Source organism: Mustela lutreola, chromosome 6 (genome assembly GCF_030435805.1).
Source record: "Mustela lutreola isolate mMusLut2 chromosome 6, mMusLut2.pri, whole genome shotgun sequence".
Lineage (NCBI taxonomy): Eukaryota > Metazoa > Chordata > Mammalia > Carnivora > Mustelidae > Mustela > Mustela lutreola.
In genome coordinates, this window is record NC_081295.1 from 33,684,741 (window position 1) to 33,702,057 (window position 17,317).

The window sequence follows — 17,317 nt, forward strand, 5'->3', positions numbered from 1 at the left end:
TGCTCGGGCTCGATCCCAGAACCCTGGGATCATGACCTGAGCCGAATGCAGAGGCTTTAACCCACTGAGCCACCCAGGTGCCCATCAAGCTAATGACTTGTAAGCAGTCACAAGGTGGATATTTAAACCTATATCTCCTCTAGTAACTCCCCCAAAATATAGAATGGCAAGAACTAATAAAACTATACACACAAATACATTATGTTGATAGCTTAACTACAAGATAGGAATGATAAAAGAGTTAACAGTAAAAACCACCACCAAAGCTCTACCATGAAACTTTCTGGCAAGCAAGGGCAGCCTGAGAAAAAATTGCCCAGAGGAAAGAATGGAGCTAGCAGTAGTCCTCAGATTGGTCTAAAACCATTGCCAGATTGTGAAAATACTGAGTCTGTTTCCTTGCCGGTCAGAGAACTATTGAATAGTTCTAGAAGTGAAAGTGGGTATATGACATAAGGAGGCAGTCTTTGAAGATAGACATTCTGGGAGAATAAAAAGGCAAAAAGGGAATGGTACCCTTGGTGATTCGGTGGTGAAAGGAACTAAAAGGAGAAATTGATCTTGTAAAACAAAAAACATACAAAAAACTCAAAGCTCTCACACCTACTCTCTTACCACCACCACCATAGAGAAAAAAGAAATCCAAGAAAGAAATGGGACTTTGATACAGTGACAAAAGACGGCTCCGGAAATCTTTTAAAGTAATCTAAATCTACTAAATGAAAGAAAGGAACCATGAGAGACGGTGGACTCAGAGAAACATACTGAGGGTTTTAGAGGGGAGTGGGGAGGGGGATGGGTGAGCCTGCTGGTTGGTATTAAGGAGGGCATGAATTGTGTGATCACTGGATGTTATACGTAAACAGTGAATCGTAACACTGCATCAAAAACTAATGATGTGTACAGTATGGGGACTAACATAACATAATAAAAAAAGAAAAGAAAAAGAAAATTTGAGACAAGTCTTTATAAAGTTACTATTAGGAAACAGAACTGATACACCATAGCCGATGAACCCTTCTCCAAGAAACAACTGTGAAGCGGAAAGAAATTCTAAGTTAATACTCTAGATTAAACATTTGGGGTTGTACAATAACACCTGAATAAGATACTCAGATTTAAAAGTTAAGTAGATTAAAGTCAGAAGTGAATGAGAAGAGTAAATGGAATGCAGGAGAGAAATGAAAGAAAAAACTTTTTTAAAATTTTTATTTATTTATTTGACACAGAGAGAAAACGCAAGTAGGCAGAGTGGCAGACAGAGGGAGAGGGGGAATCAGGCTCTTCACTATGCAGGGAACCTGATTCAGGGCATGATCCCATGACCTGGGATCATGCCCTGAGCCAAAGGCAGCTGCTTCATAGACTGAGATACCCAGGTGCCCCAGAAAATATCATTTTAGTGTTGATTAAATGAGAAGGTGCCCAAGAAGAATATGCTGAAATTAAAATTTAATCAGAGATATGGAGGAAAGAAAACAACCAAGAAAATAAAAATTAGATGAAGAAAAGAATATAAAAAATTAGAAAATAGCTGAAATGGAAGATAAGCAAAGAAGAAACAGCTGTGTTTATAAATGGAGTTCCTAAAGAAGAAAACAGAACAATAGGATATAGCTAACAGTCAAAACTATTATCCAAGGAAAAATTCCTGGGGGGAAAACAAAAGTTAATTCTACATATTGAAAGGGCCTACCTGATAACTGAAAAGATTAACTCCAAATAATCCATCCCAATGAATATCCTGCTAAAACTCTTTGACTTCAGATATATACGGAAAATGACTTTAGGTCCTTTAAGAAATCAAATTTTCTAGACAAAAAGACCTAATAATTTATAAGAGCAAAGTAATTTGATCTGCAGTAGGCTTTTTATAAACATCATAGAAAAACAAGGTAACAATGGAACATTTAAAAAGACTGAGAACGTCTTCCACCTTGTAAGGATGCAGCCAGAGGTCTGCCGATCTGGAAAAGGGCCCTGACTTCACCATGATGGACCCCTGGTCTTGGACTGCCAGCCTCCAGGATGAATAAACAGTATGACACAACAGAGCAGCCCTCAGCTTAGAAAAAAGTGATGTAGGTCCCATCTTTTACTGTAGAGTGATTATATGCACTGCTCCCTTGATAGAAAGTTCAAGACCAGGAAAAAGTGACCAAGCCAAAAGGAAACAAAATGACAAAAAGTTTCTTCTAAGACAAATAAGAAGCAAGTTAAAAATTACTCTTTGTACTGACTATCTGACCTGCAATGTCTTTGGGAGCAGAGATGAATGAGGAAAAGCCAAGAAAGAAAAACAGAAAAAGCAATTGAAAATTTCAGGAAAAGCAGGGCAGCTTTTCTACTTCATCCACCTGGGAGTTAATGATATCACAGAAGACGTGATCATTCCCTGAATGTTGACAGCTGGCTGAGCTCCTCATAGGGCCTGTTTTTAGGAGCTTTCCAGACTGCTGAAGGCAGAGGTTTTTTGTTTGTTTCTTCTTTTTTTCTTTTTTTTCTCTTTTTCTTCCTGTACAAAGGTTTTAAAACTTTGCAATGTGGTAACACTGATTTAGACAATGCACTTATTGTTTTTAAAAAAAGAAATCGTGTGTGTATGTGTACACATGCACGCTAATGTTCTTCCAGAAAGAAATATTAATTCCTCCTCCCTATCCCTTCCCTCTCCAACCCCATCCCTAGAATGAGGGAGGGGAAGACGGAATGGAATTTGGAGTCTTCCTGCTGAGAAAGAGACATTTTTTGCAACCAGGTCTGTATTCAAAGGACTAATGTTCTAAGGAAATTATCCAAAGGGGATAGGCCATTCAGGTTTTTTAAGTTATTTTCAAATGTTGCCTGGGCTGCTGCTGACTTCTGTGAAGCCAACAGGATGATTCTTCCCAAGAAATAATTAGAGAAGCCTAAAGAGAGTCAGGAATGTTTGGAAATTCACATATACCCCAAATTAGATGGGAATTCCTAGAATGGAAATAAACTAATTTGATCAAGGACATATTTGTGTTCCAGGAAGTATTCTAAACATGGAGCTATGCTGGATCTATGTATATGACTGTTTTTCTAAAAACCCTACACTCACTATCTAGTAATCATCAATTAGACTTCAATTTCAGAGAAGGAAAGCAAATTAATATTCCTTGAGTGATATGTCTTCTATGCCAGCAAGTAAGGGTGTGAGATTAAGTATACCATTCAAATAACGGTCAGAATATGATAAATGGGGCTTCCAGTGTGGATTTATTGGATGCTACAGCCTATGTTATTTCCTGCCACACGATTATGTAAGAAAGTGCATGTTTAAGAAAGAAAAAGAAAAGGAATAGCTAAATTAATGCACTCCTCTTGGGGAAAAAGAGTAAAGTATATTTCATGTACACTCTCCAAAGTGCCACAGATAAGGCAGGGGACACCTGTGCAACGCCATATGTAAGCTAGCAGTTACTGACCTGTACATGTTAGATTTTAGCTGCCACATGTATGTGTAAATTTATATATGTTGCCACCCTTAAGCATTATACAAATATTATGACAAAAATTTTCTGTGAAATGAAAACATTGTCAATACCAAAAACAACTGAAGAATTCAAAATGTATGGGCCAAGAATTTTATAACTTTGACCCTATCAATCCCACTTGTAGTTTACCTTTAGTTTATACCTATAGCAATTAAAAAATGCATATGTCTCAGGCTCTTTATTACCTTATTTGTAAAAGCATAATGTTAAAAACAACCTAAATGCCCATACACAGGAGAGTAAAGAAACCATGGTTTATTAGCACATTGATTAGAGTATTACGTATTTGTTTAATAGAATGAATAAAATATCTGAACTGATAAGGGTTTGATTTTTAAGACTTATTGTTAAATAAAGTACAAAAGAATACTTATAGAGTGCCACCTTCTGTGTATGAAGGTAGTGAAAGTAGGAAATGTGTATGCTTAGTTGTGCCCAGTTAAATACTAGAAAGACAAATCAGGAACTACTGAAACTATTGAAATTGATGGGTAGCAATGGGAGATTGATAAGTGACTAATGGAGTAGGAGGGTTTGAATGCGTTATGACTTTAGAACCATATTAGTCTTTAACATGCTCCAGAAATAAATGGACGTGTACGGGAGAGGAATTCAGTGGAATATAAAGAAAATCACTTGAACCTAACTGGATTCCAAGTGAATAACCTATGGGAGAGGCTATGGCGGGGAGGACTGACCTAGAGGACTTGGAACGCACTGTTTTGCTCTCATTTGCTCTAAGGCTGAAGACAAAAGAATTACAACAAACTTCAGATCCTGGACTCTTGTTTGTAGATATATGGGTTAGCAAATTTAAATATTTATACTCTAGGACTGAGCAAATTAGTAAATACATGATGGGGAATTAAGGTCCAGCTTTGTCACTGTTGCAAAATTGAGTCATAAATATGGAAAGAGGGAAGGGTAGAGTGAAAGATGATATGTTGGAGTATAATTTGAGATATCGGTATGAAATAATGTTTTTTAATAATTGAAACTAGATAGAGATGTGTGTATACATACATGCATTTCCTACCTTAACCACTAGGTGGGCCTACAAACGATGATATCTGAGTTAACAATGAGGAAACTGCAATTCCTTGGTCTTGAAATTACCAGCCTCCAGTGAAAAGAAACAAAGCTCCTTTGGCAAATGACCTGGTCTTCCAGACTGACACATGGAAAATAAAAAATAAGACTGGAACATTCTGTACCAGAAACTAAGGAGGTACTCAGAAAAGAATGAGGACATACCAAAAGGACAAAGGAGCCAACATGAAGATTTCCCACACTCTACACCCAAGATAATTTGAGAAACAAAATAAACAATAGCAAAGGATTGTAATATATACAATAAGAGTTTGTGGGTCCATACTGATATAAATAAAAGAAAAAATAAAACAATAGATGTTGATGATGGAATTAGAAAATCACCAGTTGACAACCTCCTTAGTAATTGTTTCAGGCATGAATCCTCAGTGGCTGCCAAAAGTATGACTGAAAAAAAAACAAAACAGTATTTGCATAGCTCCATGTATCTACACGATATCATTTACAAGGGGAGCAGTAACTTTACATTGTAGAAAATCTGGCAGATACCACCTTAACCATGTGACCAAAGTTAACCAATAATAGGACAAATTGATATTATGTACCTTCAATGTGATGCAATGAAAGGAGAAAAATGTTTCTTTGGTATTCTTGCCAAAAATGTATACTGTGAATCTAATTATGAAGAAACTTCAGTTAAACCTAAGTAAATGGCCTGTTACTCTTCAAGAATGTCAAGTTCCTGAAAGATAATTACCGAAGAACTGTTACAGATTAAAGGAAATAGAAAAGACATGGTAGCTAAATACAGCATTGTGAGAATACAGAGGAAATCTGATGATGCTTTTATCTGTTGTCCCAAAGGAGAGGAAGTAAAGAGTGGAACAGAGCAAATATTTGAAGAGAAAATGGTAGAAATTTTCCCAATGTTAATGAAAGTTATCATATTAAGAAACCCAATCAATTCTACTTAGGGTAAATAAAAAAAAGAAAAGCAGACCTGGATACATCGCAGTGAAACTCCAGAACATCAAAGACAAAGAGAAGAGCCGAAAGCATTCAGACAGAAAATTATGTTACCTTCAAAAGAGTGACAATTAGACCGTAAACTGATTTCTCAAAAGCAAAGGACACCAGTGGGAATGATAACTTGATAGTATTAAAACAAAGTGGTTGTCAACCTAAAATTCTTCATCAGTGAAACCTTTCAAGAGTGAGGTGAAACAAAGTTACTGTCAATGAAGCAGAATTGAATTGAATTCTGAAAGATTTATTTTAGAAGAATGATGCCTAAATTGGGGAAGGGGAGAGGTAGTGTGAAGTATGAAGGAATAAAGCACAAAGAGCAGTAAATGTTTTGTATAAGTCGGTAATATAATCTGCTGGGATCAAAAAGAGAGTTAATGTATACAGTAATGCTGGCCTAGAAATTGGATAGGGCATAAATGAATTAGAGTATTTTAAGGTCCTTATTTTGTCTAAGAGAAGAGCAAAAATATGTATTATCAAGACATTTGAATGTATGCTGTTATTTCTAAGGTAATTACTGAAGGAAGAAAAAGTAGACTCATTAGCTAGTAGAGGGAGAGAAAAGAAATAATTTAACCCAAAAGAACTCAGCAAAGGGTTGTTTGTGGAAAAAATAGGTATACAAACAGAAATACAGAGTAAGATGGTAGATTTAAAACTAAATGTTTGAGTCATTAACTGCAAGTACACTGCTGAAATGCTCATTTAAAAAATATAGTGTTAGAACAGAATATAATCTGTTTACAAGAGGTAATCTAAAATAAAATACAGAACAGCTCAGAATTGGTAAGATACAAGAAAGGAAATGTATTAAACTATCATTAGAGAAAATTAGACTTTAAAACCAACAAAAGCATTAAGTTATTGTGTACTGATAAAAGGTTCAACTTATCAGGAAGGTAAAGCAAATGAACATTTTTATGTGATGAAGAACAAAGTATTAAATGTGGAAAACAAAAATTGAACTACAAGGAGAGATACACATATGCTTAGAAAGTTGAGATACTTCTCTAATCCGTAGGTGAAAGAAGATAGAATTGTAAAATATTTTTAAGTAAGTGGTAACTAACACATTGGTTAAAGCTTTGGGACTCTAGCTTAAGATACAGATGGAAATTTATAACTTTAATTATAGATATTAGAGGGGAAAAAAGTTGAAAATTATTGAGCTAAGAATTCACACAAAAAGTTAGGGGAAAATATCCCTACATAATAAACCCAAAGAAATTGAAATGAAGTATATAAAACTAAAACAAATTTATGAAATTGAAAATAACAAAGATGATCAAATCAATGAAAAATGATCATAACAGTCAAGAGTTGGTTCTTTAAAAAGATTACTAAAGTTGGCTCATTTTTCCTGAAATGATTACAGTCAATACTAGAAATTTGAAAAGGAACATGACTTCATATTCTGCAGATATTTTAAAAAAGTTGAGATACTATCATCAACTCTATGCCTAATAACTTGAATATGTTTATGAAATGGACAAATACCTAGAAAAAACACTAAAAACTCATCAAATGTTCATCAACAGTATATTGGGTAATTGGCTTATCATATAGTTCTGTATTTGAATACTCTGATGAGCTAAAGCCATACTCATTGAAGTGGATGACTCTCAGAAACATAGCATTGAGGAAAAAGAAACCAGTTATGAAAGAACAGAATTGGGCCACTTAAGAATACCAACATGCATTAAAAAAAAAGTGGAGGAAAACCAAGGAGTGTATGATTTAGGCTTATATACTTCTGTGACAAAACAAAACAAAAAACGAAAAAATGGGTTGGGGGGGGCATGATTTGTTATGAAGGTCAGGATAATGACTACCCCTGGACAGCAGCAGATGCGATTGTAGAACATGTAGGATCTTTGTGAAGTACTAGTTAGGTTCTAATTCTTGAGTGTTTTTGTTATTATTTAAGTTTTATAAATGTGTTCTGTTTTCCTTTCTGTGTGTATATTTAATTGTGCAAATAGAGGAAAAAGCCCAAACCAAAGGTTATGTTCTTTATCTAACTGAATCATTCTGCTTCTCTTTCTATAGTCATTTTGGAACTGGTTGAATAAACTACTTAAAACACTCTTTGAAAAATCAAGTGACCGAAGACGATCTTCTGTGCCTGTAATCCAGCCCAGGGATCCATTAGGTTTTAGTTGGTGGATCATCACTCATGTAGCATCACTTTACCAGTTCGATCGCCATGGAACACCAGACGAAATGGTAAGATTTTATTTTTTAAAACTGCTTTATATTATTAATTAATATGGGGTTTTTTTGTAGACAAATTAGAAATAAGTGAGCACATAAACAACAAAAATTAGATCACAATCCTACAGAGATAAATTCAGCTTCTGAATCTAAAGTTGTAGACCTTCCTGTTAACATCTAGAAAAATGATAATCTTTGTTTTTATTGTTAAATGGAAAACACCTTATAGAAGACTTGGGATCTAATCCTGGCTCTGCTACTAAGTAGTTATGTGACCTTAAGTAAATTACTTCAGCCTTTCTGGGCTTCTGTTCCCCTATCCAGAACTCATGGGATTGAGTTGTTCAGAAAATGTCTTCTGGTTCTAACATCTGTAAGATTGCTGACAAGAAAGCATGTATCTACAGTAATGAAGTAGTAGTTTCTGTGAATAATTTCATAAAATTATTTCCTCAGAATAATACTTTTTTCTTTTTTTTAAGATTTTATTTATTTATTTGACAGAGAGGGATCATAAGTAGGCAGAGAGGCCGGCAGAGAGAGAGGAAGGGAAGCAGGCTCCCTGCTGAGCAGAGAGCTGGATGTGGGGCTGGATCCCAGGACCCTGAGATCAGGACCTGAGCCGAAAGCAGAGGCTTTAATCCACTGAGCCACCCAGGTGCCCCCTCCTCAGAATAATACTTTAAGGAAGCTTTTTATAAAGATAATCTATTAACCATGACGTTTACTTCAAATAGATTTTAATTATTATATTAATTTCTATTTAGAAACACTTTTACACAGTTATTTAAAAACCCCTAAAACTAAAACTAGCTAGTAGACATATTTATTTGAAGCCCTATTTGTGTGTAATTTCTTCCATGTTCAGAAGTGAATAGCATAGTATTCTATCAGCCCATCAGTTCCATAAAATAAATGTCTAGAATCTTGAAGCCAGCCTGTCTGTATTTTCAGTATTGGTCTTTTTTTGATCATCAGGCCTACCCATGACTTTTTTTTTTAATTCAGATTTCCCGATTTCGACTCTGGAGATCCTGATTTAGTAGTCTGGTTTGGAGCTTGGAAATTCATATTTTTAAAAAGTTTCTTGGTTCTCAACCTCTAACCAGATATAGGGATCATTGCTTATGAAACCTGTTCCTTGATAAATTTTCTTGTCTTTGAAATACTGGACAGAGTCAGCTCAGAAATCATGCATGGATCTGAAGATCATTTAACATTGATATTAGTATCATAGAAATGGAAAGGTCCTCAAAAGGTCCTCTGAATAATCTCCCTAATAATAATAAAGCTTTTCAGGAGATCCCAAGATATAAAGTAAACTAATAAGTCAGAAAGTACTCTGAGAAGCTCACCCACAGCTCAGTATTAATGCATTTAAGCATTCTACCAATTTACTGAGAGAGATCAATAGAATGAACTTCCCAGAAAAAAGGATTGTATGTCCTTTGTTTTTGTACATTAGTCCTTACAATGTTGATACATAGTAAATACTCAATAAATCTTAACAGTTTGCCATTATTATAATAGTAACCCTTTTATTGAGTATTTTTGTGAAATTAATAATTTCACTTCTTTTAATTGTTAGGATACTAGAACAACAATAAAAGAACTCAAAAATTTACATATAATTTTAATGTCTTTACACAAGCATTTTATTTCGCTTCCCATTTTAATTCCCCCAAGTACATATTTCTGATTTTAATCAGTGTAAATAAATATGGTGATTAGTTAAGCACTTCTAAGTTCCCATTGAGTGGCTATCATAATATTAGATGCCAATGATAGGGTATACATGAAATAGATTGTACTGCCTCTTGCTTCAAGGAACAAGCTTTCAGATTATTAATGCTTGCCGGAATTGCCATTAACACTTATGCGAATGAGTGGTGTATTTCAATGGTAGTTGATATTGACCTCCATGTACTCCCAGTATGGTACAAAATCTAGCTACATTAATGTATATCATTACTATTACTATTGTAATGTTGAATTGTACTGGTACAACCACCCACAGTTGCATTGCTGAAATCACTTTTTATTTCATACAGAGAACTCCATAGGAAATTAGTGCTTTTATTAGCTCTGAATCAAGATAGTAATTGAATTGTCTGTATTTAAAATAGCTTAACCTCTGTCTTTTAATGTCAACAGTTTCTGTATGGTTTTCTTTTGCTAAGATACATATATTTTTTAAAATCGTATTTCTTTATGTAGGAGGTTTTAAGAGGAAAAAGCTATGATCTTCAAAAAAGAACCTTTCATATAAAAATAATGAGGATGTGGGACGCCTGGGTGGCTCAGTTGGTTAAGCCGCTGCCTTCGGCTCAGGTCATGATTCCAAGGTCCTGGGATCGAGTCCCACATCGGGCTCCTTGCTGGGCGGGGAGCCTGCTTCTCTCGTCGCTGCCTCTGCCTGCCTCTCTGCCTGCTTGTGTGTACTATCTCTCTCTATCTCTGGCAAATAAATAAAATCTTTAAAAAAAAAAAATAATGAGGATGTATAATATATATTTATATGTGTATATATAAAATAGACTTTGCCTGTCTGTATTCATGAGTCCTCAGAGTTTCAAGTGTTTCTGGACTCATTGATTGCTTTTAAAGAAAAATGCAATCTCTCTATTGATACTAGTTTTCCTTAGAGGTGATATCTTCAGCATATTGTGTTTGCAAAGTGTTTAATATCTCACAGTCAGTTTTTTTCTCAGTGAAGTATTATGAAGCCTATGAGGGGGGTAATATGTCCATTTCATGGGTAACAAAACTGAGGCAAACGGTTCTTGAATGTCAGCCTGTTTTTATCACTTAGATAAACTTGATATTAAGGTTCTCCTAAGGACCACCTTTTATGAATAGACTGTTGGTACAGTAACGATGTGTACCAGTTTGCCATGGGCAGTCCCTGTTTTGCCTGTGATTCTCTCATCGTATCTAGTTAGTTTTCCCTTTTACTCTCAAAAGTGTGTCAATTTGGTTCTTAAGTCATATAATCCTTCTCATTTATGAACATAAAGGCATATTGACTTATACTTTCAGAGAGATTATATAGGATGTTAATTTGGGTCTGGGATATATTTAGATCAGAATTTTGAAAATTATCTGAATTCAGTTTTCTTCTTATAATAATAGTATTATAGCCAGCTGCCATATAGAAAATGGCCATGCAGGGGTGTATGGGTGCACAGTCCCTTAAGTGGCTGCCTTCGGCTCAGGTCTTGATCCCAGGGTTCTGGGATCCAACCCCATGTTGGGCTCCTTGCTCAGCTGGGAGTCTGCTTCCCCCATGCCTGCTGCTGCCCCTGCTTGTGCATGCACATGCGCGTGCTCTCTCTATCAAATAAATAAATAATCTTTTAAAAATTAAAAAAAAGAAAGAAAGAAAGAAAATGGCCATGCATTAAGCATGCTTTATTTCACTAATAAGTAATCTGGTATGAGAGGATGATAAGAAGTGAAAATGGTTAGGCCTACCTTCTGTAGTAGAGAATATCTCTAGTGTTGTGATAACCATAGAGATGTTTCAGTTTTTAAATGTGAACTGCTTTGCTCTGAAAGTTAGCATGAAATCTTTACATTTTAAATAGGTTTCAGATATACTTAATTTTTTATTTTATTTTAAAAGTTCTGTGTGAATTGAACTTTGGCTCTATGTATATTTAATTCATAAAACCTGCCAATTGCTAGATATAGGCTTATAAGGAAAATTTGGTATCTCATTTCTCATGCTCAAGGCTTCAGATTTTCATGTATTTCTATTTAATGCTTTTCTTTCAACCTAGATAAGAGTGTGTTATCCTCTCACAATCCCTGTCATCTACTTTAAAAGCAAATATACTTTAAAGAGAAAAAATATTTTTAGGCATTGCAGGGATCAGTTTAATAGTAGTTTCCTTGCTTAGAACATAGTGCAATCAGTCAGGCCAGCTGATGCTCATCTTTGAAACATCTGAAATGGTGGCTAGATAAAAGGTCTGAAATATAACCTTAAAGTGAAAGTTGTACTAGGTTACCTAGTCTGCTGGAAGTGGAGTACGAGGGATCTATTTTATATTTGTGATGGAAACACCACTATCCTGAGGCTTAAGGAGGTATTTCAGCTTGGATAGTGGGATAAGAAATATAAAAACGTCGCCCAAAATTGATAACTACCTATTTCGTTTCTATTGGAGAAATTATGTATAACTTAGTATGGAGAAAAAAAAACATGTAGATGCCCAAAGTTCAATTTTGCTGTGGAAATAAAAATATCCTTTTGATACATAGTCTCTTACTCAGACTTGATCTGGGTGTGATATAAGTGCCATTCTGTAATCTGAATTACAGTTTATTTTTGTTTTAGATTATAGCCACAATATTGATCTACCGAGTTGAAAGTCCTTGGACAAGAATTATGTTACTTTTCTATGATTCATGTGATTCAGAATGCCTTGATAGAACAAAAATTAAAATATACTCATTAACACTATCAAATTATAAAGCTAAATATACCAGCCCTGTCATATTCCTGCTTATTTGGGACTAGTGGTGATGTTTTCTCAGTAAAGAGAGATATAAAAGTGAATTACTGAAAGCTGAGGGATGGCTTGTTAGAAAATGGAAGGAATACTGGCTTTGGAGCAAAATCCTTGCTCTGACTTGTATATATATGACCTCTCTGAGACTTAATTATGTTATCTGTGAAATGGAAAAATTTTATTTGAGGAATTAGTAATGTAAAGACGTTAACACAGTATACATTGAATATTATGGAACAAAATGGTTTCTCTCTTTTTTTAAAGATTTATTTATTTATCTCAGAGAAAGAGAGAAACCATGTGAGAATGTGTGGGCCTGTGGAAGTGGGGGGAGGGGCAGCAGGAGAGAATCTCAAGCCGACTTCTGCCAAGCACAGAGTCCGTTACAGGGCTGGATCCCACAACCCTGAAATGACTTGAGCCAAAATCAAGAGTTGGATACTCAACTGACTGAACCACCAAGTGCTGTATAATGATCTCCTTTTGGAAGAGTTTTAGGGCCAGTTACCAAGTTTTAGGGCACAATCTCAAGGCTGCTCTTATGTCTGACACCAGTTGCAAGCCCAAGAATTCCCCAAACGGTATTTTACTTAGACTTATAGAACTCACTGAGAACTATTAAATTCAGGGTTATTGTTTATTATAGGGAAAGGATAAAATTTAAGATACGCTAAGAATGGGTATATAGGGCAGAGTCCAGGAGAAGTACCAAAAGTACCTTTTGTTTTCTCCCTACATAGTTAAGATTTATTAGTCTCCGGCATCAGTGTGTGACAGTATGAAGGGAGTGTTTCCAACCAGGAAAACTTGCCTAAACTGCAGTGTTCAGTGTTTACTGGAGCTCCTTTACATAGGCATGATGGATTGATTAACCACATGGTTGTCTCAGTCTTCAAACCAACTGTCCAGGTCTCCACAGCCCTTAGCGTAAGTCACATTATTGGTTTTGGGTCATGGCCAGCCTCCACCCTCAACTACATCATTAGACTCTCTGGTAGGACTCTAGGCCCCCCAGGCAAACAAAGATACTCCTATGAGGTATAACATTCCAGGGGCCTAAAAATTACTTACCTGAATCCTTGGTTTCAGTAAAGGGCAGACTCTCTGGGCAAAGCCAAATTCGTTTCTACACATTCTTTCATAAATGTTTTGCACTCACTTTATTTACATAAATGTATTTTTAAAAGTCATTAATTTGGGCACCTGGGTGGCTCAGTTGATTAAGCCACTGCCTTCGGCTCAGTTCATGATCCCGGAAGTCCCACGTCAGGGCTCCAGCTCCACGGGGTGTCTGCTTTTCCCTCTGACCTTCTCCCCTCTCATGCCCTCTCTCTGTCTCTCTCTCAAATAAATGAATAAAATCTTTTAAAAAATAAAAATAAAAAGTCAGTAATTCTTTTGCTAAAAATAACCAAGTCGTTGCATGAATTATCTATTACTGTGTGACAAAATTTAGCAGCTTAAAACAGTAAACGTTTATTATCTCATACAGTTCCTGAGTGTCAGGTATACAGTAGGAGCTTAGCTGGATGGTTCTCACCCAGGATCCCTCATGAGGTTGTGGTAAGCTATGGTGCTTTAGTCTCTAAAGAGCTGGAGGATTCACTTCCAGTCTTTCTCATTCACTTCCAGTTGTCAGGAGATGTTGGTTACCAATCACATAGGCCTCTACAAGCCTGTTCACACTATGGTTTTTCCCTGATGGAGTTAACAAGAGGGAGGTTTTCATTAAGATGGAAGCTTCAGTGCCTTCTAACCTAACTTTGGAAGTGACATACTATCACTCCTGTTAGTGTTGATATTCTATTAGTGACAGACCAACTTTGGTATGGTGTTGAGTGGGGTGTGGATGAAGAGTTAAATAAATGTGTGAATACCAGGAGACAGGGGTCATTTGGGGCTATTTTTAGAGGGTGACTATTATAGTCACTGAGTACCTTTATCAAAGAAATGTTTGTTTATTGATTTTATGTAGATAGCATCTTATGTGAACATTATCCAGCCATTTAAAATCAAGAATATTGAACATGATTTTACCCTTTATTAGTCATTTGGATTCATCCTTCTGAACAACAGTCAGATTGGTAGGATACGCTGAGACTCTCTGCTTCTTTAAGGCCTTTGGCTTTGCCTTTTTTACTCTTTGTCAGAAATAGGTTGTTCCTTGCTTCTCAGTGGTACTTTCTTTCCTTCTGGTTTTTACCAGTCTGTATATCCAAAGCTTTAAGAAATGGTATCAAGTGAACCATGTGTCCTATGAGAAGGTCCTCCAGGCTTTCCTGTGGGAAGATGAAGTCATTTTCAGTGCCTAGCTTTTGTGAAGTATTTTGGCTTTGTGAAAGTCCTTTTCAGTGTTCTTCCTTATTGTTAGGAGTCTTCCAGATAGTTGGAGTTGCCAGATAAGTGACCATTGATTAAATGAAGTAGCACTGTGTATATATATTTTTAAATTTTCTATATAAAATTTTTAGTTACTTCTTTACCAGAGTAGATTCTCTTGACATTATTATGCATAAAATGAAAAAAATCTCTGGTGAGTACAGAATAAGGAAAAACACTCAAGGGATTAAAAAACTCCACAAACTACATGAAGTTTTTTGTGTTGTGTTTTTTTTTTCTGATAGATTATGTATGATAACAAAAATTAAATATTTGTTAAAACATTCATAATTTTATAGAAATCCTATTGTTTAATGAAACAACTATAAGGTTTATATTGGATTGGAATAGTTAAAACATTTTCTACCAAGTCTGTCACATAACTCTTTGTCCAAATAATTCTAGACATTCAAGAAATTGTAATGAATGATGTTTGATGATAAAGATGTTTGTACTTCGCAACTAGCTTGCTGTACTATAATTTGAATGCATAATTAAGAGCAATAATTTTGGTGCAATATTCTCTCTTTCTAGAGACAAATGGAATCAAATTGGAATTTTGTAGAAGAACTGCTTAAAAAGTCGATCAATGTTCAGGTATGCTTTTAAAGTGACACAATTTTTGAGTTTTGCTAAATTTTTAATGTTCCAGATTTTATTTATAAGAACTAAGCAAACTCTTTAAACTTTGTCTACTTATTAAAAACCTGAGGGAGAATCCTCATTCTTTGTTAATGAAGGGTCAACATAAGATCATTCCTATGAGTGACTATCCTTTGAAGATTTTTATTTTAAGCAGAGTTGCCAGTTGAAGGACATATAAAATTATCCTTGTTGGTGACTTTGACAAAATATATTCAAGTAGTAGATGTTTCAAAACTATAAGCCATTCCTTGACTGTATGGTATCAAGTCTAGGAAACATGATGAGGGAGATAGTGGCATTGGAAATTCAGCTATATCCTCATCACAGCAGGAAGGTGACTTGCCTTGCTGAGCAATTTGTCTTACAGGCTCGAATCATACTCTAACTGATAAGGTCCTAGTTTCTGAGCCCTCATTTCATACGTTATCATTTCTCTTTCTGCAGAGCTGTTAATGTAGTGCTTCATGGCCCAGAGGTCAGATTTGACCTCCTTTTAAAATAGTTTTAAATATGCTATTCACTACATCTTTAAACATACTGTATTGTAGTTCTGTGAAGTTTTGTAATATAAGTTACTTATGTAAGAATTTAAGGGGAAATTTTAATAAGGAGTATTTTTAAATTTGGGAAGTAGATTACTTTTCTGTTAGGAAATAAAGACTGTTAAAAACTTGTAGAGGAATAAACAACAAACAAGAAATGTGATAGTATAAGATTAATTCATATATCAAAAGTACATACATATGTACCCATTTATACACACAAACACACATACTCTCATTTATTTTGTAGCCATACCTTTAAAAATCATTGAAATAGCATGAAATTTTCTTTTCCGTTATGTATATTAACTAAATTTTTTAGATCAAGCGTATAATAAGTACATTTAGTTTATGATATGAATCTTCTAATTGAGTAAATATTCTAGGTTAGAATTCCAAAGATTTGTGCACATGTAAGTTGTATGAGAAACAAAAGAACTATTATCTCAACCGTGTAAATTTTTTTTATTTTTTTATGTCATTTTTTTTTTTAATTTTTTTATTTTTTATAAACATATATTTTTATCCCCAGGGGTACAGGTCTGTGAATCACCAGGTTTACACACTTCACAGCACTCACCAAATCACATGCCCTCCCCAATGTCCATAATCTCAACCCCTTCTCCCAAACCCCCTCCCCCCGGCAACCCTCAGTTTGTTTTGTGAGATTAAGAGTCACTTATGGTTTGTCTCCCTCCCAATCCCATCTTGTTTCATTTATTCTTCTTCTACCCACTTAAGCCTCCATGTTGCATCACCACTTCCTCATATCAGGGAGATCATATGATAGTTGTCTTTCTCTGCTTGACTTATTTCGCTAAGCATGATACGCTCTAGTTCCATCCATGTTGTTGCAAATGGCAAGATTTCATTTCTTTTGATGGCTGCATAGTATTCCATTGTGTATATATACCACATCTTCTTGATCCATTCATCTGTTGATGGACATCTAGGTTCTTTCCATAGTTTGGCTATTGTGGACATTGCTGCTATAAACATTCGGGTGCATGTGCCCCTTTGGATCACTACATTTGTATCTTTAGGGTAAATACCCAATAGTGCAATTGCTGGGTCATAGGGCAGTTCTATTTTCAACATTTTGAGGAACCTCCATGCTGTTTTCCAGAGTGGCTGCACCAGCTTGCATTCCCACCAACAGTGTAGGAGGGTTCCCCTTTCTCCGCATCCTCGCCAGCATCTGTCATTTCCTGACTTGTTGATTTTAGCCATTCTGACTGGTGTGAGGTGATATCTCATTGTGGTTTTGATTTGTATTTCCCTGATGCCGAGTGATATGGAGCACCTTTTCATGTGTCTGTTCGCCATCTGGATGTCTTCTTTGCAGAAATGTCTGTTCATGTCCTCTGCCCATTTCTTGATTGGATTATTTGTTCTTTGGGTGTTGAGTTTGCTAAGTTCT

At 35.5% G+C, this 17,317-nt stretch overlaps 1 protein-coding gene across 2 annotated transcripts in view; it reads left to right on the plus strand.

Annotated features, from left to right (window-relative positions):
* The window catches only part of MMS22L (MMS22 like, DNA repair protein), a 134,095-nt gene that overhangs the window by 14,233 nt on the left and 102,545 nt on the right, over positions 1-17,317 (plus strand). For both annotated transcript variants that reach the window (XR_009354541.1, XM_059177030.1), the window contains exons 10-11: positions 7,650-7,826; positions 15,245-15,307. Coding sequence is in view for 1 of the 2 variants with exons in the window: in XM_059177030.1 (XP_059033013.1) it covers positions 7,650-7,826; positions 15,245-15,307 (240 nt within the window). In the remaining variant the exon portion in view is untranslated. The remainder of the gene's footprint in view (positions 1-7,649; positions 7,827-15,244; positions 15,308-17,317) is intronic.